This window comes from Anarhichas minor, unplaced genomic scaffold, assembly GCF_050575085.1.
Source record: "Anarhichas minor isolate MPS153535 unplaced genomic scaffold, ASM5057508v1 ptg000014l, whole genome shotgun sequence".
In the NCBI taxonomy this organism is placed as follows: domain Eukaryota; kingdom Metazoa; phylum Chordata; class Actinopteri; order Perciformes; family Anarhichadidae; genus Anarhichas; species Anarhichas minor.
In genome coordinates this window covers 2,262,979-2,290,748 of record NW_027466460.1, presented here as the reverse complement: position 1 = coordinate 2,290,748, position 27,770 = coordinate 2,262,979, and the positions used below count along the sequence as shown (strand labels likewise).

General features: G+C 41.3%; 1 protein-coding gene across 1 annotated transcript; it reads left to right on the top strand.

The window, feature by feature from the left end:
* Positions 1 to 252: 252 nt before the first annotated feature.
* Positions 253 to 26,845, top strand: LOC142949426 (sarcoplasmic/endoplasmic reticulum calcium ATPase 2). Its single transcript, XM_076091059.1, has 24 exons — positions 253 to 627; positions 2,462 to 2,581; positions 3,778 to 3,795; positions 3,928 to 4,010; positions 4,192 to 4,296; positions 5,347 to 5,485; positions 11,350 to 11,516; positions 13,911 to 14,066; positions 14,154 to 14,295; positions 14,597 to 14,763; positions 15,994 to 16,082; positions 16,251 to 16,353; positions 16,485 to 16,616; positions 16,940 to 17,065; positions 18,075 to 18,296; positions 18,508 to 18,619; positions 19,197 to 19,429; positions 19,521 to 19,741; positions 19,847 to 20,049; positions 20,186 to 20,271; positions 21,465 to 21,598; positions 21,793 to 21,910; positions 22,000 to 22,134; positions 22,819 to 26,845. Exons 2-24 carry the CDS (start codon positions 2,464 to 2,466, stop codon positions 22,999 to 23,001), a joined length of 3,192 nt encoding a protein of 1,063 aa, XP_075947174.1. The 5' UTR covers positions 253 to 627; positions 2,462 to 2,463; the 3' UTR covers positions 23,002 to 26,845.
* The last annotated feature ends 925 nt before the right edge of the window (positions 26,846 to 27,770 follow it).

Sequence of the window (27,770 nt, the reverse complement as noted above, 5' to 3'; positions counted from 1 at the left end):
GACAGAGTTACCCGCGATAGTATGAGAAGTCAGACGATTTTTATTTAAAATAAAAGTCCAAAATCTGTTGGTATTGGAACAAATACAGCTGTCAGTTATCCTTTGGTCGAGAATACTCTGAACCAAGCATTGTCCTGAAATTCGACGACACATTACATCACGGCATGTAGTATTTCTTAAGCAGAAATGTTTACTTTGAAGGTTAAGCCCGGAAGCTGTATTTTGTGATTGGGTAGCTTGATTTGTATTGGCTGCTGTTGCCTGTAGGCTGAGTATTAGTGACCCACAGACACTCCTGCAGCCAGGACAAGGAGTAATAATACGACGCTGTCTGTATAAAATAGTCTTGAACCACATTTGGAGAATAATTTGCCTTAATTAAGCCTTAATGTTTTTTAACAGACAATATTTTACCACTCGGGAATTAGATAACGTTATTGTTACAATAGAGATGTGAGCAGCTGTCACGGCATAACTAAGCTAGATAGCCTGTTGTAAAAGCAATTTTTTTAGATATTTGTTGCTGCTTTTTTCGTTGCTGTGGGGAATTCAATCCAAAACGCATGGTGCTGCGATATACCGTGTCTTACTAAAAGTGTAGTGACAGTGGACGGACGTTACACTCTGGTAAGCAACCTGTTCATCTCTTGAGGATTAACGGTAGAACGTAGCGCTAGCTGCCTAGCTAGCTAGTCACCTACAGGACGTCCATGTAAGTTAGCTCACGAGCTAGCTACTAGCTTGTGGCTAGTGGCTAGTAGCTTGTGGCTAGTAGTAAGGCTTTAGCTTGTAATGCTTATTTCACCTGTCATTTGACTTAAGGTATACGCGTATAACCAGTTCATTGTGCAGCCATTTCATATTGCTGGCAAACCTCACCAGCAGTGTCTTTGCACATTTGCCGTTATGTCGAGGGTAAATATGGATGCGTCCATATTACCCAGAATTCAGGCGAGGCTCCTCGTAATAACAGCTAGTAAGTGTGTTAACGTTAACCCTTACTATTTTATGCCTTACGTTAAGCAAATGACCGGAAGTGTCCTCAACATTCTTGTGTCGTTGATAACCAATTGTTAGCATGATGACCTGTGCACAATGCAGGGGCGGCGGCCGCTCAACGTTGTTCTTTGCAGATGCAGATATTGGCATAAGTGATTTTCGGGAGTTAATAATCGTATGGTCCACGTCGTACAACCTGATTTAGGCCCCTGCCGAGTCATGTTAATGAGTCTTGTGATAAATTTGGTATAGACGATCTACCATGAAGCACGTAAGCTACCGGTAACGTTAAATAATGTAAAACGTTTTTTTTAATTTTTCCAAGCCGCTCGCTTACACACGGTCACAGTGGTGGATGGAGATCATGAGAATAACGTGCACATGATTTATTACCGTTTGATAATCTCTAAATGTGTGAAAACTAGCCCACTGGGTGCATTAGATGTCAACCAACGTTTACACATTTACTAACTATAACAGGCCTCTGGTCTTGGTCCAACTGGTACTTCTGATGTGTCAATGGGCAAGACAGTGTGATATTGTAAAAAACAAAAAATGGAGTCTGGAGTGACATAGGTGACCCAGTAGCCTTTCAGAGAAGTACATCCTAAAAACACACTCATAGATATTGTGTAATTGGATGCAACCCAGGGAGATGATGTTTTTTCAGAGCCAGCTCAGACCCTGTGGATAATGGTCCACGTCTCTTGGGTCTCTCTGGTTGCTTGGCTATACAGTATGTGTGACTCCGCAACCAGCTCATGCTGTAACAGTGAGTCGTTTCTACTCATTGAAGAAGCAGGATACCTTTCATGAGTGGAAATACTGCCCTCTTATCAGTCACTTTGCTCTATATCTGATATGAAAAAAGGGACTAATAAGAACATTAGTCTGACATAATCGCTGAATTTTCAAAAGTATTTTATATAATGATGATAATGAACTTAATTTATTTAGCACTTTAATTACCAAGGTTACAACATACTTTCTAGAAAACAAACGGCAGATAAAATCCAGAAACAGCAATATAATAACATCAGAATAAAATACATTTTGTGCAATACAAAAATTGAACAGAGGGATCATAAACAACAAAAATACCAAAGTATAGAACAAAGCTAAAAAACATAAAACCCAGCAACATATTCATAAATGCTTTCTGATAAAAGGTTTCAAAGATGCCGCTGATGTAGCGTGTCTGATTTGGTATCCTGTCATGAAAATTGTAAAATCTAAAAAATGTTGAATACAGCAACAGATATTTGCTGTTTACATTTTCAACCTTAAGTGTCAGCCGTATTAAACCCATATTACCTTTCTGGATGATTCTAGACACAAACTGCTTTTCTTCCAGTTTCAAATGGCCCCTGTAAGTTATTAAAATAAGGCTTTGACGGGTATTGAAGAAGCTTTTTGCTGATATTGATATTGTCTTGTGTTCTGTCTCCTCCTGCCTCCATAGTGATGGATAATACTCATACTAAGACGGTGGAGGAGGTTTTGGGCTTCTTCAGTGTCAATGAGTCTACAGGTCTGAGCTGTGAGCAGCTGAAGAAGACCAGGGAGAGATGGGGACCCAACGGTACTTTTCTTTTTCTTTTTTTCATTAAACACTTATTCAATTTCTTCAAAAGAAATGGACTATTGAATAAAGTATCTATCTATTCACCGTAGTCTCATGAGAATTAAATTGTGCAGTGGATTTCATCCATCTTTTGTTTATGTTGATGATGAAGTTACTATACTTATTACTACTACTGCCACTAACACAATGATAACCATTATCATAATATAATACATATTCATACAACATTAGACTACATTCAGGTTAAAGGCTTCTCATTTGCTACCATTGTATTGATGACGTGTTCAGTTAACGTGTACATGGAAACACATTTCCTGGACAGTGCTGGCATTCTGCAGTACAGCCATTATATCTGGGGATTTAAAAAAATTAAACAAGAATATGGCTTGAGCATCTTTCTAATAAATGCACATCCTAGTTTAAATACTAGTTGTAGTCTAAACTAAATTTAGTGAAAGTATCTCTGTCTCAACCTCTTGGCACAGAAACCAATATTTTACCATTTATTTCTGTTCTGTTTGTTACATATTAATATTAGAGAGATTTATATCTTACATTTGCATCGTAATCTTGAAGTGGGCCCTCAAGCCAATATTTGGCAATTTCTGCATGTTTTAACTTTACTAATTTACAGATTTCTACAAAATAGCCTATATTTTAAATGAACACCTAGACAATACACTATTACTGGTTAAAATATATTGGATTAATTTTCATCCCATTTTAGAGCAGCCGATACAGAAATACTTTTTAAATATGTGTGTACACCAGTAAACTACTGTAATATCAAATGTTAAACAGCTTAGTGTTGTAGTTATTTTCTAAGGCACACAAGGTTGTCTTGCAGTGTAGTTAACAACTACACATTCACCTTTTTTAACTCCCTCTATCTGTCTGTGCATGGTCCATCATTCAAAGTATTTCGCTGCCCTGCATAATATATTGTGTTTTCAGTAAAAGATGTCCTGTATAGCTGCATCATGTTCAAGTATCAGCAAGCACATTATCAATCAAGTCCTGCTGCTGCAAAAATCATATGCTGCAAGTGCTTGAGGAAAGAAAAATAACTGCTCACTACTCCGCACTGTCATTTATGAATCCAAGTAGCAGTGTTGATGATGATATCATCTTTTCCTTTTCTCCATCCTCCCTCCCTCCTTTCTATCTACCTTTTAATCTTTCTTTACTCACAGAATTGCCAGCTGAAGAAGGTGAGCGATCTATCAGTCTATCTGTTGTATTGCATCCTCTTCTGTCTTTGTGTTTCTTCCATGGTCATCAGTATCTCATCTCGAGTAAAGATTCTTTCTTTGCTCATTGTGCTCCTTGGTGTCCTCATGCAGGGAAGTCACTTTGGGAGCTGGTCCTGGAACAGTTTGAGGATCTGTTGGTCCGAATCCTGCTGCTGGCTGCGTGCATCTCCTTTGTAAGGAAACGAGCAAACACATACACACGCACATATACAAGCACTGGTAATAGTGTGTACAAGTTTGTATGGACTGTGTAGTTGTGTAAAGAGATCCATTAGTTTAACCCGGCTATATACGCACACACACAAGTTTTAATAACGCAAATTCACCTTTCTGTCCGTCTTGTCTTTCTCGTAGACCCTGGCTTGGTTTGAAGAAGGGGAGGGGACAATCACAGCCTTTGTTGAGCCCTTCGTCATCCTCCTCATCCTCATCGCCAATGCTATTGTGGGAGTGTGGCAGGTAAACAATGTGGTGCAAGTTTTGTATAGTGACAATATTGAAGACCTTTTAAAATGTTGTTCCGGATTGTTTAGGAAATGTAATCAGTCTGCTTCAGGAGATTTTTCGCACGTCAAATATTTTCTCAAACTGTTGTCTTGTCATGAGTTCTTTCTCACAGAACGCAAATATTACATGGTGAAAAAAAGCAACGTCATTTGTTTTTGGAACAGGTCGATATTTTTCCTGAGTTTTCTCCCTGTGAATAAAGGCATCAACCAAACACATTGTGAGGAACAGACATATTCTAAACTTATTTGGTGTCAAATTCCCTCAGAGCATTTGGCTCAAAGGAAAGTCAATACAATATCTTGCAGTAGTTTAGGCTATTCAACAGACTGACACACGCTGCTATGGGTCAAAAGGATCCCGGTAGTTGGTCCACTACCTGCACAGATTTATTCAAACCTGTCATAAATAGTTTTGATGTGAGTATTTTGCATTTCCGTATTGTTTAGTTGTCATGCCTACAACAGACCGGCACTAGGTCCTCCCTTCGTGATCGTTCTAATTGTTCAGGTTTTGTTTCAACCTCTCCTTGCCTATTATTTTGTCCACCCCGTTTATATCAATGATAGAAGGCTGAATAAAAGAAACCGCTCTCAGAATTCCTTTCAGAGACACTGGCTACATGTGGGACCACAGTGTAGTTCCTCCTGTGGTGTTTGTGTCTTACTTGGGCTGGCGTTTCCTGTTGACCTAGTTTGGGTTTTAACAGTCAGGGCCACCACAGGTTTTTAAAGCCTGTTGGATGGGCATTGAAATGCTCTCATGGATGGTGAGAATCAAACAGAAATAACTGGTCTGTGTACTTGTGTTTTCTCTACTGTTCATGAACCATTCCCCACTTTTGAATCACTGCTGAAAAATGTCCATGTCTCAAACAGAGAACTGTCTCTTGTTCTATAATAACTTGCTACCTGTCACTCCTTCCATGAGGACAACCATGCACATTTGTTCCATTAATTAAAAGAAACTCATAGAAGCTTTCCATGTTGCCGTGTCCCACAGGAGCGTAATGCAGAGAATGCCATTGAGGCTCTGAAGGAGTACGAGCCAGAGATGGGCAAGGTGTACCGACAGGACAAGAAGAGCGTCCAGAGAGTCCGAGCCCGAGACATTGTTCCTGGAGACATCGTGGAGGTCGCTGGTAAGTAGACAAATAACAATACAAGAGGTGGCATTGTCTTCACTTCTTACCTTAAATGTACTTGAAGTGTGCACTGTGTATTATCCAGAAAATTTGAAGGATTGGATCAGGGCTCGATATCGGCACATACTCAGTATGAAAGGATTGGATCGGGTCGGGGGAAAAGAGACTTGATCGGGCTCCTTCAAAAGAGATAAGGTGGTCCGAAGGGAAAAAGCAGGAATGTGAACGGGAGCTATCAGTAATGGAAACATGTTTTTACACACACTTGATGTGCTGTCTAACAGTGTGTCTGCAGTGCTGCAATGAGCTTGGAAAGACAATGCATTTACACTGCATTGTTGTTTATACGTGGTTGAAATAACACGGTGGCGTCTTTGTTTAGTCATTCCTGCAAACATCTTAATCTCTGCCCTCTCCTCTGGCTGTTGTCGTCATGGAAACTCAGTGAGAGGCACACAAAGCCGTCATGGAAAATATTTGATTGGAGTTCATCTCAACGCAGCAATCTGAGAAGGTTTTGTAGTATGGATTCATTAAAGCTGGAATAAATCCTTTCTTAACAGTACGCTAATGACACTTGTGACATTTGATCCACTTGGAGTGTTTTACAATGTTAAAGTTCATGTAGAGATTGTTAGTATTCAGTGTAGAGATGCACTGATTGCAATTTTTGCGGATTTTCTTTCTTTCCAAGAACTATAATTGACAGCATACACAACTATGTTTTGTAAATTTTCTTTCATTGAAAATTTAAATTCAATTGTATGTTCCTAATAATCATAAAACATCAACTATTGACTATTTAGTTACAGGACCTTCTTGTTGCCAAAGCCTTTGTTTTGAAGGTTTTTCCTGCACGGCTTGTTTTGGACGTGCAGTTGTTACATATTGTGATCTCTATATCTTCTCCACTCATGCTGAAGAACTTCCACACTCACAACAGTGTGTGTGTGTGTGTGTGTGTGTGGCTGTGTTGTAAAACCATCATGCGATACTACTACAATGTGCAAATTTGACCTGCAAAAAATCAGATACATGAGACTCATTGGCGATCACCACTCATGCTGCAGATCAGCTGACAACCGGCTGATCGATTGGTGTATCTCTAATTCAGTGCTGTGGTTGTTTTGGGAGATTGTGAAGGTTGTAAAGCCACTGGTGTGTCACCAATATGACCAGTGAAAATGGAGGTGGTGGAAAATCTAACCATCAACATCTCTAAGTGCCTCTGAGCATCTTCCAGGTGTTGTTCCTAAAACATCTGTCTTTGCTCTTCTGTCGTCAAAGAAGGCCATTGGTAAGATGGGGCCTTGTCCTATGGGTGCACTGGCTTTTTGAATTTATTTTGAGTTTTTTATTTGAATCAGCACGTTGAGGTTGGTTGTATCGACAGATAACCTCAGTCCAGCTGGGTTGAATGAACACAGTCAGCTGTAGTAACAGACTGATTTTATCTTGACCCAGTCAGAAAAGTGTTGAATCCTCCAGATACCATTGCTATTTCAGGCTGTTCAGAGAGAGGAAGCAGGGTTACAAGTGTGTGTGTGATGTCCTGTCTATAGTAAAAGTATTCGGCTTCCAGAGCATGGGAACTCAGTGACACTAATCAGAGCTGGAGGCTCTGTTTAATGTGACTCACAGTTCTATTCTTTTTCCAATTTTTTTTGGCCAAACATAATGTAGTGAACAATATAACTTAATGTGTAGAGACGCACATTTTTGGAATGAAGCTGCTAGTAGTTTGTGTTAGTAATATGGGCTGATTTTACAATGTATTCTTGTCAACTTAAAGGTTTCTCTGCAGAGCAGCACATCTAAACAGTATAACCTTTGTGTTTGTACCAGCTGTGATGTTTTATTTCTGAGTCACTTACCTGTTGAGGTAGTCTGTCTCCACACCTCTGAGTCACTGCCCACATCTCTGATTTCCACAGCAAATGAAATTGGTCAGATTTTTTTGCAAATTTAATTAATGAAAACTGTGACTAAAAATGTTCGTCGACCTTGTTTTCCACGAGCAAGATGAGACTATGAAGAGACGGCACCTACGTCGTTAAACAAAAACTAAAAAACTTTTTATTTTCTTCCCCCTACTCTCTCTCTTCTAAACACTCACACACACCTCTCTGTCCTTGTCTCAGTCCTGACAATTGTGCTACTATAATGCATAAAATGTTCTGGTCGGGTTCTGGTGGTGGATTAATGCATATTTTTGCATGTTAGGCACTACACTGACCCAGGCATCACTAATGAGCACAGTCAGGAGGACTGTATTCCTAATCATTCAACCTGTGTTCTTCATCAGATAATTCAGTTTGGCTACAGTTACTGAAATGTCCAATGATGACTAAAAAAATGGACACAGGACTAGGACTAAATTAAAAAGTAGCAGACAAATTAAGAGAGAATACATTTTTACTAAACGTAATGTAAACTTTGTCGACTAAAAGGCTTTGAGTTGTTGTTGACTCAACTAAAACTATGAAAACAAAAACTATAAAAATGACTAAAATCTGACTAAACCATTAAGAAGTTTTGTCTAAAGAGTAAGGCACACTAAATCTAAAATAGCTGCCAACATATTAAGTGGCGTTGTGCTTATTGATGGCATTTTAACAGCAGAAGTGCTAACGTTAGTCAATAATGTGCTAAGATACTATGCTAATGTTATCTCCACTGGTATTTACGTAGAAACATCAAGTTTTAGAAACATCTCCTTCCAACCAATAGTATCCCTATTACACAACGTTTAACCATGACCAGCTCCAAATCCAAACATCTGAAATGATTGCGCGAGAGTCGATGGAATTGAGCTGGATAGCTGTCTGAGCTGGCTGATGCTATGATTGGTCAGTCTGGGCTTGAGGGGCAGGACTTAGCGATTGACCATGGCCTGTCTTAAACTGGATGTGAGCTCTTACAGGTAGCCAGTGTAGAGAACGGAGAAGGGAAGTTGTGTGGGAGAATGTGGGGCGATTGAACACCAGACGAGCTGCAGCTTTCTGGACAAGCTCCAGAGGTCTGATGGCCGACGCCGGTGCTCGGGCAAGTAGTGAGTTGCAGTAGTCCAGGCGGGAGATGACAAGAGCCTGGATGAGCACCTGTGCCGTCTCGTCAGTGAGGAAGGGGCAAATCCTCCTGATGTTGTAGAGCAGGAATCTGCAGGAGCGTGTAAACGATGCAATATTTGCTGAGAATGACAGTTGGTCATCCAGGGTCACATCCAGATTCCTTGCAGTCTGAGTTGGCGTCACCACGGTATCATCAATGGTGATGGACAGCTCTCGGTGCGTGCAACCCTTCTCCGGGAGGAACAGTAGCTCGGTTTTGTCCTGGTTGAGGGCTCACCATTAACGCTTGCCTGCTTACCCGTAACCAGTAAACTCTGTGGCAATTGGGCAAGTGAAAAACAAATATTTCTGCTCTAGTGAAAATGTTTCAGTGCTCTCTCTCTCCAACATCTACAAACGTTTCCTTGTAGTTCTTTGATAGATCTCGTAATAACTTTCTTTAACTAGTCAATGTAGAAAGAAAGCAAAAGGCTCAGGTGTCTTTCTTCATTTCTCTCTGGCTTCTTCTGACTCACTCACATATGTAAACAGTTTATGAAAGGCTAGGCTCTTCCAAGAGAAAGAATGCTAACCTTTGATGTGTAGCAATCTGTCCTAATTTATGCGTGATGCAGACATGTTTCCTAATATCATGAACACATGATGTCCACTTGAAAACTCTTTGGAAACAAGTGAAACATTTTTATTTCACTTCTGTTACACATAGGCCAGGTTTTGGCTCGTATCCTAGTGAAGATCTTATTAAGGAATGCTGTCACATGTCCATGTGCTCATGAATTAACAGAACATTTCTGTACCTGTAATATGAATACATTTTAAGATGTTCCACCAAATCAAAAGCAAAAAAATTATTTCAATACAAAAATGACTATAGGACTGATATGTGCAAGTCATAATATTAAGCTCTTCATGATGGAAACATACATGAAAGTGTTTCAGAACTTCCTCTTCTGACTGTAAAAACTAGCAAACCAGATAAGAATGGACACAAGCGTCAGTATACTGGATTACAAGGAAGTATCCTCATACTGTACTTATCCACGTTAATTCATTTATTTACTGCTTAGAGTGACTGTGGGACAATGTATTTGAAAAAGAAAACTATTAACACACAATTCTTATTTATTTGTACAATTCTTGATGTTCACACACATATATAACAGATAGGCCATTGAGGTCAGCTTCAGGGCCCGTAGAACTTTTTATTACAGAAGAAATAAATGTTGGAGCAGCTGATACCAGCCCAGAAAAGACGTTGAGGCGTGTTTTGTTTTGTGTATCAGAACTTTCATTCTAACGACATTTGATGACAATATTTTCAACATGTAAATGGTTCTGCAGGGTTTCGTGGACACATTTTTTGGCAAAAGCATTTAGGAAGTGAAAATGTCTTACAACAGTGTTATGCCATATACCATAGACTGTGTATAACAAGAAGAACTCTCATACCGGACAACGCATTGGTAGCAACCTGTAGCCCCGCCCTAAAGCGTCCCCTGCTTTATGGTCTATTTGACTCTAAATGGACCATCATTTACTAAATGAACATCATGCTGTATTGAAGAAGACTTGAAACTAGAGATTGAGACCATAAACTCATGTTTACAATGTTTACTGAGGTAATAAATCAAGAGAGAAGTAGAGTCATTTTCTCATAGACTTACATACAATCAGACTTCTTTTTGCAACCAGAGGATGCAGGACAGGACTCACCATTAACGTTTACCTGAGACAAGTAAACTCTGTGGCGATTGAGCAAGTGAAAAATAAATGTGATCCCTATTAGGGGCCAATATTCATTCAAAATATGTGACCGGGAGATTGTCAATAATGTTTTCTAGTCACCAATCCCTGATGATCCCATATAGTAAACAACAAATTTGTTTAAATCGTCAAAACGTTATCATGATGTGTTCAAATGTAATCTTGTAAAACTACTAATGCCAAAAAAAAACTATTTCCTAATCATTCGAACTGTGTGTTTTTATGCAAATAACCACTATAGATGACTATAACAAAGTAAAAGGATAACTTTTAGAAGTTTTGTTTGTCAAATTGTCCAAATCTTTGTTAATTTTATTTATTCATCAATAGGCCTTCATTTTCCATTTTGGACAAGTAAGTAAGCTTAATGTCACCGCTGCATGTTAAAGACACTTCAGGAGTCTGGTATATCCATTTTAATGAAGATGTCATACCATACCACAATATGTGACTGATACAGTGAGCAGTGGTGGCTTTTAGTTTACCAACCACACTGCTCATTTCAGCTGGCTTTGGCACACAGCAGCTCTAGTTAAGAAAGCCATGCTGTTGTTTATTAGAGAAGCTGCAGCACGTGGAGGAGCAAGTTCACAACCTGCAGCTTTGACGGGAAGGGGAGAAGTGAAGTGCTTTGCTTGTTTAAGCAACAGTGTCTGAAGTCTGGGACATTTTGAGTGGTTTTAATGCTTGTCATCCAGAGGGAGTGCTATTTAACCATAGCTGATGATTAGTACCTTGCTTGTTCTTTTATGGTGTGGAAGTAGGAGAGGGAGAGGGAAGGCAGCTCTAAGCTTCATTATCTACATCGTATAAAAGTATTAGATGATGTCTAACTGTAGAGTTTGTCATGCTACCTTTTACATTTCTAGAGGCTCACCTCTTGCCCACTACTTGTGGCTTATTTAAGTGAGGGAAGCAAAGTTCATAGACAGGATTGAATACAAAGACCACATTTGTCCTTATGTGAACTAATTACAAAAGTGAAATTAAGATTATTTTGCTGTTTCTGTTCCCAACACCCTGCAGTTGGTGATAAGGTCCCAGCTGACATCAGGCTGACGTCCATCTGTTCCACCACTCTGAGGGTGGACCAGTCCATTCTGACGGGGGAGTCTGTTTCGGTGCTCAAACACACAGACCCTGTACCGGATCCCCGAGCCGTCAACCAGGACAAGAAGAACATGCTCTTCTCTGTGAGTCTCAACAGCCATATCTGTCTTTTCCTAATTCACATACAATCAACATAAAAGCAGGAGAAAGACAGACATGGGACTACCAATTGTTTAAGTATTTATACTTGAAGGATAGAATTATTCTATATATATTTTTATTGTCAATATCAATGAGCCACACTGTTGCTCTTGATGACATTTTCTTTCATTACCATGAAAACACATACTGTAGTTTATTTGGACATACACCGACCTGCTGCCACAAAAACTCACTAGAGGACCAAATGTGGATTAATCTGCCGCTGAAAATAGTTCGAAACAAATTCACTATTTCATTGATCTTCATAGGATTTGTTATCCTTAAAGTACAAATGTACATGACCTCTCTACTTAAATAATTATCTCAGTGTTCAGTAGAATATATTAATTGTTTACTTACTGAGGCAGCGGTCACTGAACACCTAAAAAATGAGCTCTGCAGCTCTAAGAAAAACGAGTTGCAGTGATGTAGAGCTTTAATCGGCTCAGAGTTGGGATGCAAATTGAAAGCAATTTCTTGAACCGATAGTCGGCTGCCTTAAAAATCGGTTATCTGTTAATAATGAATAACTTCTTCCAACCGGTAATGCCTTCAGAGCAGGACAGTGGTGCTTATTCAGTTCATCAGGGTGTTGATTTTGTTGGAAGCGTGTGTAATTAGAGTCCTGCTGTCTGCAGCTGCTTCTGTTCAAGATGCTAGTTTAGCATTAGCATGAGCCTCAGACAGATGGACTGCACAGTCACCAAACAATAACTTATTGCTTCAGAGTTCATCAACAGGACCGCCTGAGTGAGCAGAGCGGAGCACGCTGCGACTCCTTTCTTCCTTGGAGGGCAGGAGGTGCGTTTGTTTTACGGTTTGTGCGGCCCTTTCGGGCGGTCACCAAACATCGCTGTAACTCAATCTCATTCAAAAGTAAGAGGCTCCACCGAGTGGCGCAACTGCCACATTTTCTGACAGCTACACCACACGTCCCTCGTCTACGGAGTGCGGGAAAGGACATCTCACAAAAGATGTCTGGTAAAAAGTTCCTCTGTATCAGTTGGGCACCATGGAAACAACCACAACAATGGAGCGCACACACCCGTGGGAGAGGTTCAAAGAATGTTATTTTGAGATTTGTCTCAAATATAAAGACAAGTGCTACTAATAACTTGCTGCAACAACAGATTAATTTATTTCAATTCAGCACTGTGGTTAAAGTAGAAAAGTCAGTGGGCCTAAATCAGTCTGCTTTGAATCTATGAATAAATGGGGTGATTCTTACAGTATCTGCTTTATAGGCTACTGTATGAAAAGGAAATCCCTACAGCAGCTGAAGGTTGAAGGTCAGACCACAGTGGCGTTAAGCACGGTCGTTTACTGTGTTCACCTTCATTAAATCGTATAACACCAGTATAACCATACAGACCTCCACACACATCGGACAGATGTGTACAGATTTCTCTGTATTCTGCTTTTGCACTAAGGAGACGCCCGGTTATCAGAACGCAACAGAGATTCTTTTTTAATTTGATTTCTTAGCAAAGGGAGAGTCTCTTGTTATATCCTTGAAACGCATAGCTGTGCAAACTGTTGTGTAACATGAATTACTAAATGATGTGACTATGTACGAGGTGGTACATCAGAATTAGCATCATTATTTTAGGCGCTGACCCAGACGTACATTAACCTTTTTTTTTATACAAAGGTGCATCCATATTTAATTTTTTCCCCTTAATATGCTTAGTACTCGTCTGCAATATCGGTAATATATCTTTGGTCGGTTAAATTATCAATGGCAATTAACCGTAATCGATTAATAATGGACATCCCTTCCTGTTTTTTTCTACTCGGAGCTCTTCTAAAACACTTCAGACCTGTTGGAATGAACTAGAAAACTCACCAAAATGCTAATCACGTGTCCAGTATAGTCACAGCCTTGCTGATTAGTACGTTTTTTGTTCTAAAATGTTGGAATAAACAAGATAAATATATTAAAATATCAAATTGAAAGTATGACATGACCATAGAGGGACAACGCAGACGTGTGTGTGTGTGTGTGGCCGAGTCACCAGGTGGTCTGTGGTCAAAGAACAGCAGCCAGTGATGTTTTATTTAGCAGCATAACTCTGACAAGCTGCAGATCTGCAGCTTGTCTTTGTTGCTGTGCTTCTCTGAGTGCTGCTTCACACTGATGTGGAGGAAATCTGCTGTCATGGGAGGGAAAGAAATCAGCACACTTATCACATTTCCCTTTGTCTGCTTTGGCAGCATATAGAATAGACGCATACAGATGACACTCACACTGCTGAACTACAGAAACTGTGTGTTACTATGTCTCAGTTTGTTATGATGGAAACGAGTTTCACATTAAAGTTCACAACTTTGTCCAGGGTACCAACATCGCAGCGGGCCGTGCCATCGGGGTTGCCGTGGCAACTGGGGTGCAGACAGAGATTGGGAAAATCCGAGATGAGATGGCCGCCACCGACCCTGAAAGGACCCCACTACAAAAGAAGCTAGACCAGTTTGGAGAACAGCTTTCTAAGGCAAGGACCTGTGTTTTTATGGTCACTTTGGACTCAAACTTTATCATCTGTGTTACAACCTTACACTTGTCTTGTTTTAACCTGCAGGTCATCACTGTGATCTGTGTGGCAGTGTGGGCCATTAATGTGGGACACTTCAATGACCCGGTCCATGGAGGCAGCTGGCTGAGAGGAGCTGTTTACTATTTCAAGATCGCTGTTGCGCTGGCTGTAGCTGCCATACCAGAAGGTCGAACATCTTATCTATCTATCCATGCTGAAAAGTCACTTCTTGAACATGTGTAATTCTTTTGTTACTACAAAAACTACAAGTGTCATTTTTAAAGACACTGAGGGGCAATTTCACAAAAGGATTCTGCAGCTTTTGCAGCTACTAAACCTGTGCAACTACGAGAAAAAGAAAGCGTGTAATTCTCAAAGCAGGTTGAAATGCATCCCTAACTGCACAGCTAATCAAACAGCATCAATATCTTTTATGAATGGAGAAGCTTTCTCATCACCATCGTCTCACCTGTTGTGTTTCCTCACAGGCCTCCCAGCAGTCATCACGACCTGCCTGGCTCTGGGCACCAGGAGGATGGCCAGGAAGAACGCCATCGTCCGCAGCCTGCCATCAGTGGAGACGCTAGGTTGCACATCTGTTATCTGCTCTGACAAGACAGGAACACTGACAACCAACCAGATGTCAGTCTGCAGGGTAAGATGGAAGAAGGAATGTAACATCACACTGATATAGCCACCGTGTGTCAAAATCACTTTGTGGGCCAGTCAGCCTCATTTAGCTCTCATACGATTGATAAGATACAGTGTACTGATTACATCATACTGATAAGGAGGGGAGCATCCAAAAGCAGGCAACTTGGAAATCCATTAAAAGTAGTTTGCTTTTCCAAAAGAACATCTAATGGCTTGTCATACTAACATTGGATTAACAAAGGAAAGCTCACTTACATCCTGTTTAACAAATAGATATACTGTAAATGATTTTATAAAAGCCAGTATTATAGTTATGGCAGTGTTCAGCAGTCAAATAAAGGCGGGTAGCTAATACAGGCCGGGTAAAAATAAACATTAAGGAGTATTGTATAACTGAAAGCCTACTAGAATGTTTCACATTGAAAGCCTACAGACAACAGCTGGATTGCTTTTAACATAAAACATGTACAGGAAGTGTTTAGTTTCATCGACAGCATCTTAACATCAAATGAAAAATCTGCCAATTAAAGGCAACAGGAAATAATTAGTCAAGTTAGTGTTAAAAAGAGAAGCTACAGACTGCTGTTACACCAATGAAGATGTCACTAACTCCCTTCAATATTTTCTTCTCTGTCTTTATTTGCTGGCCACAGATGTTAATTGAAAGCAGGCTTCTATTTGAGACATTTTCACTATTTAAAAAAACTTCCTTTGCAGTGGTGAAAAGTAGCATTGGTGTTAAACAATAAGATACACAGGGTTTGTGTGGGTCTTTAGAAATCTTGAACTTAATTGTCTGAAATTTAGGCCTAAAAAGGTGTAAGGGCCTGTGTCCAAGTAGAGCCTTTTTCTGAGTGCCAGCGTCTTTTTTCAGTTGTTCCCAATGAGGGCAGAGCGTAGGGGGACAGAGCGTACCGGGACAGTGTGTACCAGGACAGTGCGTACCGGGACAGTGCGTACGATGTTAAAACTAACACAAATGGGTATTACATTTCATGTGGACATAACAAGTCTAAGATTGAACTTGTTGAAACGCTGGTACATACATTTTAGAATGTCCTGTTTGATCACAGTAAGTCTTCCTGGATGAAGTGTCTGTTTTGATTTAAAAACCTACGGCTCATGAGGTGGAATGGCCTGTTGGAATGTGGACCTAACCTCAGATGTGATCTCCTAATATGATTGAACTAATCAACTACTGCATTATCCGTCTGTGTGTGTGTGTGTGTAGCTGTTTGTCGTAGACAGTGTGTCAGGGGAGCGCTGCAGCCTGAACGAGTTCACAGTGACTGGATCTACTTACGCCCCTGAAGGGGAAGTGTGAGTGTCTTTAACCTTTAACACTTAACCCTTAACCCTGACAGTTTATGGATTATGAGAGCCCACAATTTATCTCTCCTTCCTTTTTCTTAAAATTTGTATACATTGCCTCAACTTTTCCCCTCTTTATCCCTATGTCCTCTGTGGCATTTCCTTCTGTCTTTGCAGTTATAAGGACGACTCAGTGGTGAAGCCCAGTCTGTATGAAGGCCTGGTGGAGATGGCCTCCATCTGTGCACTGTGCAATGACTCATCACTGGACTACAATGAGGTAAGACACGACTGCTCGATAGATTACCGTATATGGTGCTGGAACATTCCCAACTGAATGTGTGTTCCCACAAATGCCATCAGCAGCATACTTTAACCTCTGTCCCTTCTGTGTGTGTTTGTGTGTTCCAGGCCAAGGGTGTGTATGAGAAGGTTGGGGAGGCAACAGAGACCGCTCTCTGCTGTCTGGTGGAGAAAATGAACGTGTTCGACACTGACCTGATAGGAATTAGCCCCGCTGAGAGAGCTACAGCGTGCTGCTCCGTAAGTGTGTGCGTGCGTGTGTGCGAGAGAGAGGAGAGAGAGCGCGAGAGAGAGAGAGAGAGAGAGACTTCTGTAAAGTTAAAGAAATTGCTGGTGCTAATGACTCATTGATTCTTCCCTCTGACCTCTGCATCCTTTATGTTGCAACCTTTTCCATCGTCTTCTCTCTTACGTCCTGCTACCTAAGAGACCGAGCGATTGTACTGAGTGGTTTCACATTCTGAGTGTTTCAAAGTGACTACAGCAACGTCTTTTTATTTCTGTATGTTCTGGCAAAAAAGCTCACTGAATTGTGCTATTTGTTTTTTACTGCTTGTTTTCAGGTGATTAAGCAGCTGATGAGGAAGGAGTTGACGTTGGAGTTTTCCAGAGACAGGAAGTCTATGTCTGTCTTCTGTTCATCCAATAAACTCACCAGGTCTTCCTCTGGAGCCAAGATGTTTGTCAAGGTGTGTTCCACACCACTAGTTATCCAGTGCCTGCATTCAATTTCCAGTCACATTTTAGTAATTTTGATATAGTTTTATTTGACCACAACTCAAACATTTTAGTCATGTGTCAGATGTCCTCTTTCATTAGATTATATTGAATATTTCAGTCAATCTATTTCACATCATAACGGTCTCAGTCAACTTTATAATAAACAATCTCTACATCCTAACCCTCAGTTCAGATTAGAGTGGGTATGTTCTCTCTCCCCTCTCCCTTCCCGTCTCGTCTCTCCCCTGTCTGTATGCAAATATCACTTGGCTCATGATGCATTTCAGAATACACGTATTTGATTGGCTGAGTAGCGTCACGTGAGATGGTTTACAATGCATTTAATTGGTCGGTGTATTTCCTGGACTGCTGACCGAGTGCTGTAAAGGCTAGAAAAGCTGCACAGGTTAAAATGAAGCGCTCCGCCAAAATGTATAATTCTCAATTATCCATCAGTTATACGTCCGGTTCCGGATAGGACAGCGTCTGGGTCCGCCTATTAGTGACCCCTGATCTATACCATATTAGGAACATATCACTATTACCTGCATAAATAAGGTGGTTAATGAGAGAGTTGCCAGCCATGCACCCTGTTCCACATCCATAGCTGCATGATAGATAATCCATGTAAATGTTAAAAAGATATGAAATATAAACTCCATTGTTCACATGGAGCGGAGCAGCGTTTCCCCATTGAACTCGCATCGTCTGGTGAGCATACCAGAAAATCCCATAGGAACCCCTCTTTGATATGATTTGATACATAATTTTTCATGATTAATACAATTAAAAGTCTCAGAGGCATCAATAAAACATGAAAAATGTGTGAATTATTCCTATTGTGTTTATCTAAATACTCCTTTTGGGCAAAGATACGCACCGTGTTTACTTTAACACCAAGCTGGTGTTCAGGATGTATTGTTCCAGCCTATTTAGGGGAGTAAAGAGACGTGTCTTCTTCCTCCCCGTCTCTCTCAGGGTGCTCCAGAGAGCGTGTTGGAGCGCTGTAATTACATCCGGGTCAGCGGTTCTTCTCGTGTGCCTTTGAGCCCGGCGGTTCGAGAGCAGATCCTGTCCACTGTGAGGGAATGGGGATCGGGCCGAGACATGCTGCGTTGCCTCGCCATGGCAACCAGGGACACGCCCCCTGACATCAAAAGCCTCAACCTGGAGAACTCAGCTGTCTTTGGTGACTATGAGGTGATGATGATGATGATGATGATGATGAAATGTTCTTAAGAAACTAAACACTGTATCTGTATCACTTTTAAAAGAAGGAAGTTAAGATACAGAATCATTATTTGTCTGCTGAATGGGAGCAAGCGACTGTCCTCTTGTCTTCACCAGTGGCTCTAACTAAATGAGTGAACTTTTGTCCCCCACGCCTTCCCTCCATGTCTCCTCTGCCTAGACCGACCTGACCTTTGTGGGCTGTGTGGGCATGTTGGACCCCCCCAGGAAAGAGGTGCTTAGCGCCGTCCGAATGTGTCGGCAGGCTGGCATAAGAGTCATCATGATCACAGGTATCACCACACATCTAGATGTACACGTTATGTGTGCAAAAACACAGCTTTTTACCTTTTGTGATGTCATTTCTTGGAGTATCTTCAAGTGCTTTGTATCCCTAAAATCTGTACACAAAATGTTCTCGGTATTAATGGTTAACTGTTGCTATCACTAGCCATACACAATAAACACTCACCATACAGATCAATCATGTTACGCACATTATAGACAAAAGATCAAGTCAGCCGCACTAACCGGGGCAGAGCACACACATTTCAAATGACTGATGACAGGTCTTTGTAGATTTGATGTTTATTTTATCATTCATTGCAGCATTAGAAATGCTGATGGTTATTTATCTGTTTTAGAGACACTCAAAACTTTGTTACTTCTGGGGTAAGCTTTCAGGGGAGCATTTGCAGTTTTAAGAATGATCTATTACCTCTCATCCAACTTCCTGTTTTCATTGGGTATACACCAAACTATATTTACAAGACTGAAATGTGATGTCTTTAACCTTTCGTAAAGTTTGTCATAAATCACACCTCACGAGCGCCAATCGAACACTTCGTAACTTTCCGTTTTTCTCTCCAGGTGACAACAAAGGGACAGCCCTGTCTATCTGTCGGAGGGTGGGCATCATCACGGAGCAGGAAGAGGAGCAGGAGGGCGTTATCGGGGGCCTGACGGGGCGGGAGTTTGATGAGCTGCCTCCTCACCTGCAGCGTCAGGCCTGCAGGACGGCAAGATGCTTCGCCCGGGTGGAACCGGCACACAAGAGTCGTATTGTGGAGTACCTGCAGAGCCTCGATGACATCACTGCCATGGTGAGAGCACCTTCTCGTACCTGAAGTAGAATCATAGACGCGTTGATAAACAGTATAACAGCCCTCCTTCATCCCCCCTCTCATGACTCAGACAGGTGACGGGGTGAACGACGCGCCTGCATTAAAGAAGGCGGAGATCGGCATCGCTATGGGCAGCGGCACAGCGGTGGCAAAGTCAGCCTCTGAGATGATCCTGGCTGATGACAACTTCTCCACCATCGTGGCTGCAGTGGAGGAGGGCAGGGCCATTTACAACAACATGAAACAGTTCATCAGATACCTGATCTCATCCAACATAGGAGAGGTGGTCTGGTTAGTATAAGTGGATGCAGAAAACGTGGTGTACTAACATTCAGTTTATGGATCATGTGGGCCTCTCACTGTTACCTTCGCTTCCATCTGTCCTTCCCTCCTCAGTATTTTCCTGACAGCCGCACTGGGCATGCCTGAAGCACTGATCCCAGTCCAGCTGCTATGGGTCAACCTCGTCACCGACGGTTTCCCAGCAACGGCTCTGGGCTTCAACCCTCCAGATCTGGACATCATGTCCCGCCCCCCACGCTCCCCCAAAGAGCCTTTGATCTCCAGCTGGTTGTTCTGCCGCTACCTCATCGTCGGATGTGAGTCGTGAGCCTGGAACAGAATGGCCTCATCAATCACCACCACATACACAAAAATCTATCTGCAGATATCATCATCACAGCATCTTACCTACAGGTTACAAACTAAACCGCTACTTACCACCCTTCTGTGCAGGTTATGTGGGCGCTGCGACTGTCGGAGCTGCTGCCTGGTGGTTCATGGCAGCCCACGACGGACCGAAGCTTTCCTTCTATCAACTGGTAAACACTTCTTTCAGACATAGTGTAGTTGAATGGGTCCTCTGTGGTGATAACACAAAAGGGCTGAGCAGTTGAAACCTTCTTGTGACCATGAACATGTTATTATATGGTAATCAAAACCATCACATTACACGGTCAAAAAGAGTGTAGCTCCATGATCTCCAACTATCAACTGTAGGTAGAAGATACAAACAATTAAAAACAGCTTATATTTGTTATTGATAATATTGACAACTGCTTATTTAGAATAGGTTAAAAACTACAGAGCTAATGGAGCTGTATGACCCGAGTTCAGCTGCTCTGTGTGTAATATTTTCAATTCCTGTGTTGCTTCAATACCTGAGTAGTCAGGCACGAGGAGAATAAAGTATAGTAAGTAGTAATAAAGTAAAATTATTTAAAAAAAAACAGAATAAATTCATATAAGAGTATAAAATGTAAAAGTCTGCCCTCAGCTCTATGGAGCGTGTTAGTGTCTTTCAGGTCTTTGTTTGGCTGTCACCACTCTGATCAGGGATGTTTCCAGCAGGAAGCTCTGATAACTGCCTGCTCAGCACCACACACAGTTACAGACCAGCTGGTGAACATAGTGCAGCATTTAGCAGCTAAAGAGACCGAGACATTTCTCTCAGAAGTTGGTGGAGACCATAACGGAGCTAAAAGGAGAATAAATACTGGACTGACATTCATCAGGAGGCCAGATGTGTTAATACATCATTGTTTTTCTAACATCTTCACCAAATCAACTTAACACGGTAATACTATGTCAAGAGGCCAACAAATTCGGGCTTAAAGAAATATTTTATTCTTCGTTTACCGTTGAGGCATGAGAGAAAAGCTAAGTGTTCTTGAAAGAATTCAATGTAAAAGAGGTGAGTCATTGATGTACAAATGGTCCTTTTGGGTTTGAATTATCCCTTTAAAGGCTACACAACAGTTGGGGGAGGCCAATGCTGAAATGTGGTTTGAAGAGCGTGTGACCAAGATACGTGCAGAGCATTAAAGAAGTATCTCTCTGATGGAGAATCACCTCAAACATACTTTTGTAATTTCTTGTTACTATAGTGATTGTGATAGATCTGATCATATTGGCCATGTATTGGTCAGACTCTGTTTAGGAGATATGCATCACTGAACAAAAGGATGCCAGGTAAGTAGGAAGAATGTCATTTCCACGTTTGTTTCTTCCACAGTCCCACTACCTTCAGTGCAGGGATGGCCACGTTGAGTTTGCTGGTGTGCAGTGTTCAGTCTTTGAGTCTCCTTATCCAATGACTATGGCCCTGTCTGTCCTGGTTACCATAGAGATGTGCAACGCCTTGAACAGGTAAGAATAAACCAAACACACCCACACACTAAAGCTCATGTCCTGTCATGTTATGAAACAACCCCGTGTCATTGTGATATATTCCCCCTGTATGCTCTGGTTTGGTGTTTGAAGGCCGTAGATCCAGGATACAGATGTTTGTAATGTGAAAAGTCACAGAGCAAACAGAATGTCTTTCTTCTGTTGCTGTCCAGTCTGTCAGAGAACCAGTCCCTGGTGAAAATGCCTCCCTGGTCAAACCCCTGGCTGGTGGGGGCCATCTGTCTGTCCATGGCTCTACACTTCCTCATTCTATATGTCGACCCCCTGCCGGTAAGTGTGCATGCACGAGTCATACATCTGTTCGCTGACACCTCTTATCGACCCAGGGCTGAAATATCCTCCATTCTCTCCGTCTGCAGATGGTTTTCCAGATACGCCCTCTGTCGTGGCCTCAATGGGTGGTGGTGTTGAAGATGTCACTTCCTGTCATCTTCATGGACGAGGCTCTGAAGTTCCTGGCCCGCAACTTCATTGAGCCAGGAAGCCAGATCCAGGTCAGAAGACATGCCCTGACAGTGCTTCAGTTAAAGGGGAACTTCGGTAGTATTTAACCTGGACCCTATTCTTTCATGTTTTTGTCTCTAACTGACTGATGAAGACAAGAGTTTGTGTAACTGGTCCAGTATCGAGCGAGAGAGTTGTAACTTTGAGGGCAATTGCGCAGCGACAATGTAACGCTACGTTTACTAAAAGTGCTTGTTGTTGCCGCTGACAGGCTCAGATCACTAAGCTACGCTTTCTGTACTCAAACATATCAAACTCTGACAACACTGGCTCTCCTCTCTCCAGCTCTCACTGACATCTTCCGGCAACAAGTTACCTCTCAGGAGACTTCAGAACGAGACTTCCCGTCTCCTCCTCTGTATGCTCTCTTCTATAATGTTGACACTTCTAATAACGACCTGAGTCTGTCAGTGGCAAAGACCAGAACGTATAGTAGACGTAATCTTACATTGACAGTATGTAAGTGCCTTTGCAGCCCGGTGACTGCAGCACTGTTGCTCAATACTGGAACAGTTTCAAGAGCTGTTGTCATCATCAGTCACTGAGACACAAAAACATAATAATTGTCCACGTGAACAATACCAAAGTTACCCTTTGATGTGCAGCCGTGGTATTAGTATCTCAAAGTGGTCTGTGCCTAACTCTTTCCTCTGTTCCAATCCATCTCTCAAAAGACTCTGGAAGAGGAAGAGGAGCAGCGGCGGATGGGGGCTAGCACGGGATTGGTCGGAGCCATGATGAGAAGGCTGCACCAGTCACTGAAGGGCGTGTCCTGGTCGTTCGTTCTGATCTCTGCTCCGCTACTGATCTGGATCTTCAGCCTGGACTCTGACATCACCAACATCTTCTGGGAGTGATGGAAGAACGAGAGGATGGGCGGACTGTGGGGGGAGAGAAGAAAGAGACCATCTAAAGAAGGACTGTTGGAATAGGATGCAGAGGATTGGGTGAGGTGAGGGGAGAAAGAAACAAGCAGAGATGATAAATACTCTGCTGGGATACAAGAATGTAAGAGATAAAGAGTGAAATATTAAGCCAACAGACAATCAGATAACACCAAGAAGGAAAGACCACCTCCTCCTCAATGCTAAAAGGTGCTATGTGTATCATTTCATCTGAACCCCATAGCTCACTTACTGTACTGCAATGAGTTAGGAGGGCCTAGGCCCAGTTTGTCTGTCCAACACCTGGGCCAAGAGTGAAATATGTCTCTGACATGAGATCGCTTCAGCTGTACTTTAATGCTAACCTTTGGATTCTAAAATACTACGGTTTACATGATAAACATTAGCATGTTAGCATGCTATAACCCGTTTTTGTGTTAGGGACACTCAATGTAATCATTAATGGTTCCCAGCAGCACTGGCCTGTCACAGGTTGCATCTATTTCTATGGTTGCACCAGCTATTTATACAACCTTTATCAATTTTGACTTGCTAGCTTCCAACTAGTCCCTTCACTAAATCAGAATACACCAATAAAAGTTAAGAAATGTCAATAGCCCCTTTCCCACTGGACAAAAGACCAACATCTGGCTTTTGTCCTCGGTAGGAAAGGTTACAATCGGCCTTCAGCCCCAGGACAAATGTCTCTGCAGTACTCAAAGATATTTATAAGCTCCAGCTCCAATCGGCAGTGATGGAAACATGACACCCGAGTGGACACGCTCGCTAATTTACACTCCTTTCTGTCTTTGTCTTCTCAGCCATAAAAGCTATGCTGCTTTATTATTTGTGTTCATGACATTGAACTTGACTGACCAGAAAACACAGTGGGAAGGAGTCATCTATTTTTAGCTTGTTTTCATGTGTTTAAGAAAACTGCAAATACATGCCCTCATTGCGGTGGACTAAAGTTTGTTGTGGCCAGACCAGCCGAACCAATATTTGACCATTTCTGCATTTAATTCTTAATATTAGACTTATATTTGCATCATAATATTTGAAGTGGACACTAAAGCCATGCACTGTGTTTAAAACTATTGAATTCATTTAAATCAAATTGAAGAGCAGCAGATACAGAAACAACTTTCAGCAATACGTGTGCACACCAGTAAGCTACTGTCATGTCAAGCGTGTCGAAGTGTAGTTTAGAAATGATTTTGATAGAAAATACATTTCCTATGACACACAGGCTTTACTACGTATCAACTCCTTTTGGACCCGTGACTCCCAATACGTTTCTGTTTGAGGCCATACACTGGTTGAATGCTACATGTTGCACCTTTTAGATGTCTGCTTGAAAAATGAGTGCATCAGATAGAAGAAAGAGAGCAGTGCTGATTGGTCTCAAATCAAACACACACACACTCACACTCTCCAGCTTTACGGCCACACTGTAATTCACCAGTAATAATTTGTTGTTCGTAACAGGCGATCAGGCCAGACGACTAGATGTACAATAGAATCCCCCAACCGGCCACTGCAACAGTCTTTATGCTGCGATGCAAAGATATCCAGCCACATTATTGTTGGACCTTCCTTGTAGATACTGTACCTGAGACTAAGAGAAGCATTTACCTGAGAGGGAAGACTGTTAGCAGACCATTACAGAATGCATGTCGGCGCACGTCACACACATTTATAACACGAGTCTAAACTGTGACTGTTGGATTCTGCAGGAACACATCATTTCCTGCAGAATGTGGGCGTAAGAGGAGACACTACAGGTGAATAGGGTAAAACATTGAACCAATAAATATCACCATGAATCTTCCCCAGTTGATTACTCGCATTAAGACAGTTACTTTTTGTATTAAAGGTTTTTTGAAAGTCAATGTTTGGATATGCGAGTGAGGCATAAACTTGCTAATTTCCAGAACATAAATGTGAACACTGGATAAAGCCAAGTTCACAGCGCTTGTTTTCGAGTCAAAGGTTTTTACAGATGGAATATTAGATATCTTTTGTATAAATCTGAAGATACTGTCGATAGCCATTAATAAAACCTAATTTCACCATGTTTTTAGTTATAGAATTTCTAAAACTAGACCAAATTCTCAAAATTGAGTGTGCATGAAAACAATGTTGTTGCCTGTAGAGTCTCTCCTTAACGTGTGTGTGTACATGTACAGCTGGGTGTCTACAGGTTGTAAAAGGGTTCATGTCCACAAGTGTGAGTGCAGCTCCTCATAGCATCATTCTGATACATCTACAGTTCGGTATCCTGTCTTTCTGTTGATTGTTACTGACACTGAAAAGCTCAGAAAGTTTTAAATGTAACACTCGTTGATTCTGTTATCTATATTCACGTTTACACTGCGACATGTATGTAAACGTATTAATATGGTTCCTTGTTATACTCTGTCTGCTGCGTTGATGCTCCTGTGGACTACAGAGTGGAGATGATTACACACACACACACACACACACACACAGTCATTCTGTAACGTCACAAAGAGTCTCACAGCAGGCCTGACACTGAGTCGTGCTCCATTTAAATGTGCTTATTGTGCGAATCAGCCATTTTCTCCAGTGATGCCATTGTGACATCTCACTCTGTTTGCCATTGAAGGATTTTTTTTTTTTTTATTATTATTTGTCCTCAAAGGGTTTTTGATTCATGTTGTTACAATAACTTTTGTTGTATATCACATTTAGTGTTAGGGCCACTGTTAGAAAAATCTGAGATTTGAAGACTAAAGTCATGTTCTGAAAGCGGTCATTATTTTTACAAGAAACAAAATCCTTTCACATGATGTCATACTTTTATGAGAGAAATATCATTATGCGCGTAAAGTCACAATACTGTTTGTACTACTACCAGCCTTCCTTCCTCTGAGCGGCGAACAGCTGTAGAGCAGACCACAGATGTTTGTCAGACTGAGCTTATGACAAAGAATTGTGACTTTATTCTTGTAATGTTTCTAAATTACAACTTCACTCATAATATTGTGGCATATTCTTGTAAATTTGCAATTTTATTCTGGTAATTTTTGTACTTTTACTGGTAAAGTTGCCACTTTATTCTTGTAAAAAAAACATTTCAGAATTATTACTTTACTCATAATATAATTACTTTTTCTCATAAAAATGTGACTTTTTTGTCATTTTCAGAGGTGTTAGACCTCGGGCAGTTTTGTGTTTTCTTTTATTTGAAATGTAGTTCTTTTACTACTTGCTAAGTATTCAAACCAATGGAGGATGTTCTTGCTTCTTTGTTGCCCAAAATTCTGCCTCTTTTTGTTTTGTTTGCTTATGCTCAATTGTTCATATGATAATTTGGGGTTTGGCACAGTTATGGCAGAAGAAACGCATGTAGATGGACTTACTTAGCGAGTATTTACTTCCTTTTTTCATTATTTATTCATATTTAATTTTTCTGCAAGGGTGTATTATACCATGACAAGTCCCCAATGTACCAACTTTGTTGACACCATTTGTTCTGTTATTATTATAATTATTATTGCTGTTGTTGGCTCACACTTGTGAGTGGAAGGGAGGGTTGATATGGTTCCAGACTGTCACAGTAAATGAATAGTTGACTGACTCACCTGTTTAGAAAAAGGTTGAATCGATTCAAGAGATTCCACACTCTGTTCCCTCGCCTCCAACAAACATTTCCACTGGAGCCAAACAAGGGAGCACCATTTAGTAGATTCTATTTGTAACGTTTGTTCTTATTCATTCCACTTCTGAAGGGTTTGTTGTCATGGAAATGATGTTGAAGGATGAAAACAAGAATAAATTAAATGGGTCAGAATTTGAAGTGTGCTCCGCTTGTTTGACACAATACAAAAACTCCATTGCAGTTTTCATTCACATTGACATTTTAGATGTATGTTTGTAGTTGATGTCCTGTGTACTGAGATCAGAACTTTGATCATTCTGTCATTACAGGCATTGAGAACATCAGCAGTAGCCAGAGAATTACCAGCTTGGATGTCAATGATTGCAGGATAGGTGAATGCTTGTTGCTGCAGTGATGTGATGACTACAGCTGTTTGGGTCATGTGTCCTGGTGGAAGCAGGCCAGATCAGTGAATCTCAGAGGATGGGATGACATGACAGCGAAGTGAAAGGCTCCATATTCTACTTTCCTTACATTTGCTTCCCCTGGGGTTTATTTTGAGTATCTCCTAACAATATCTCCTACCATTGTTATGCTGATGACACCCAGCTGTACCCCCTGCTGTGTCAACACTCTATACAATTGCATGGAGGATTGTAAATCCTGGATGTCAAAAAGCTTCCTTCAGCTAGACCAGAATAAACCTGAGGTCCTATCTTCAGCCAGCTGACTACTCTGCAACCACAATTAATGCCCTCTGACATCTAACGTAAGTCCCACCCCAAAAATATCTGTTAGTCTTTGGTTGTGGTTTGAAATTTGATAAACAAATCACCATTTTATCCACCATTTTAGATCACCTGCAAAATTAAAATCATTCCTACTTGTTAAAGATTTACAGAGTTTTGAGTTTTTCCCTTCCGCCTCGACTGCTGCCGTTCTCTCTGTATAGTCAGTCAGTCAGCCCGACCTCCTCTGGTTCCTGGTTGGCTGCCTCACCAGCACCAGAAAGACCCACCATACCTCCCTGTGCTGGCCTCTCTTCACCTGCTACCAGTGAAGTACAGAAATTATATTAATATTCTTTTATTTGTTTTTCAAAGCTTGGAGATATATA

Bases quoted from the DNA above. Each gene is read 5' to 3' on its own strand.
- LOC142949426 (XM_076091059.1), top strand. From the start codon at position 2,464: ATGGATAATACTCATACTAAGACGGTGGAGGAGGTTTTGGGCTTCTTC. The intron at 14,296-14,596 runs GTCGAACATCTT...GTTTCCTCACAG, and splicing joins TGTAGCTGCCATACCAGAAG to GCCTCCCAGCAGTCATCACG. The intron at 19,430-19,520 runs GTGAGAGCACCT...CTCATGACTCAG, and splicing joins TCGATGACATCACTGCCATG to ACAGGTGACGGGGTGAACGA.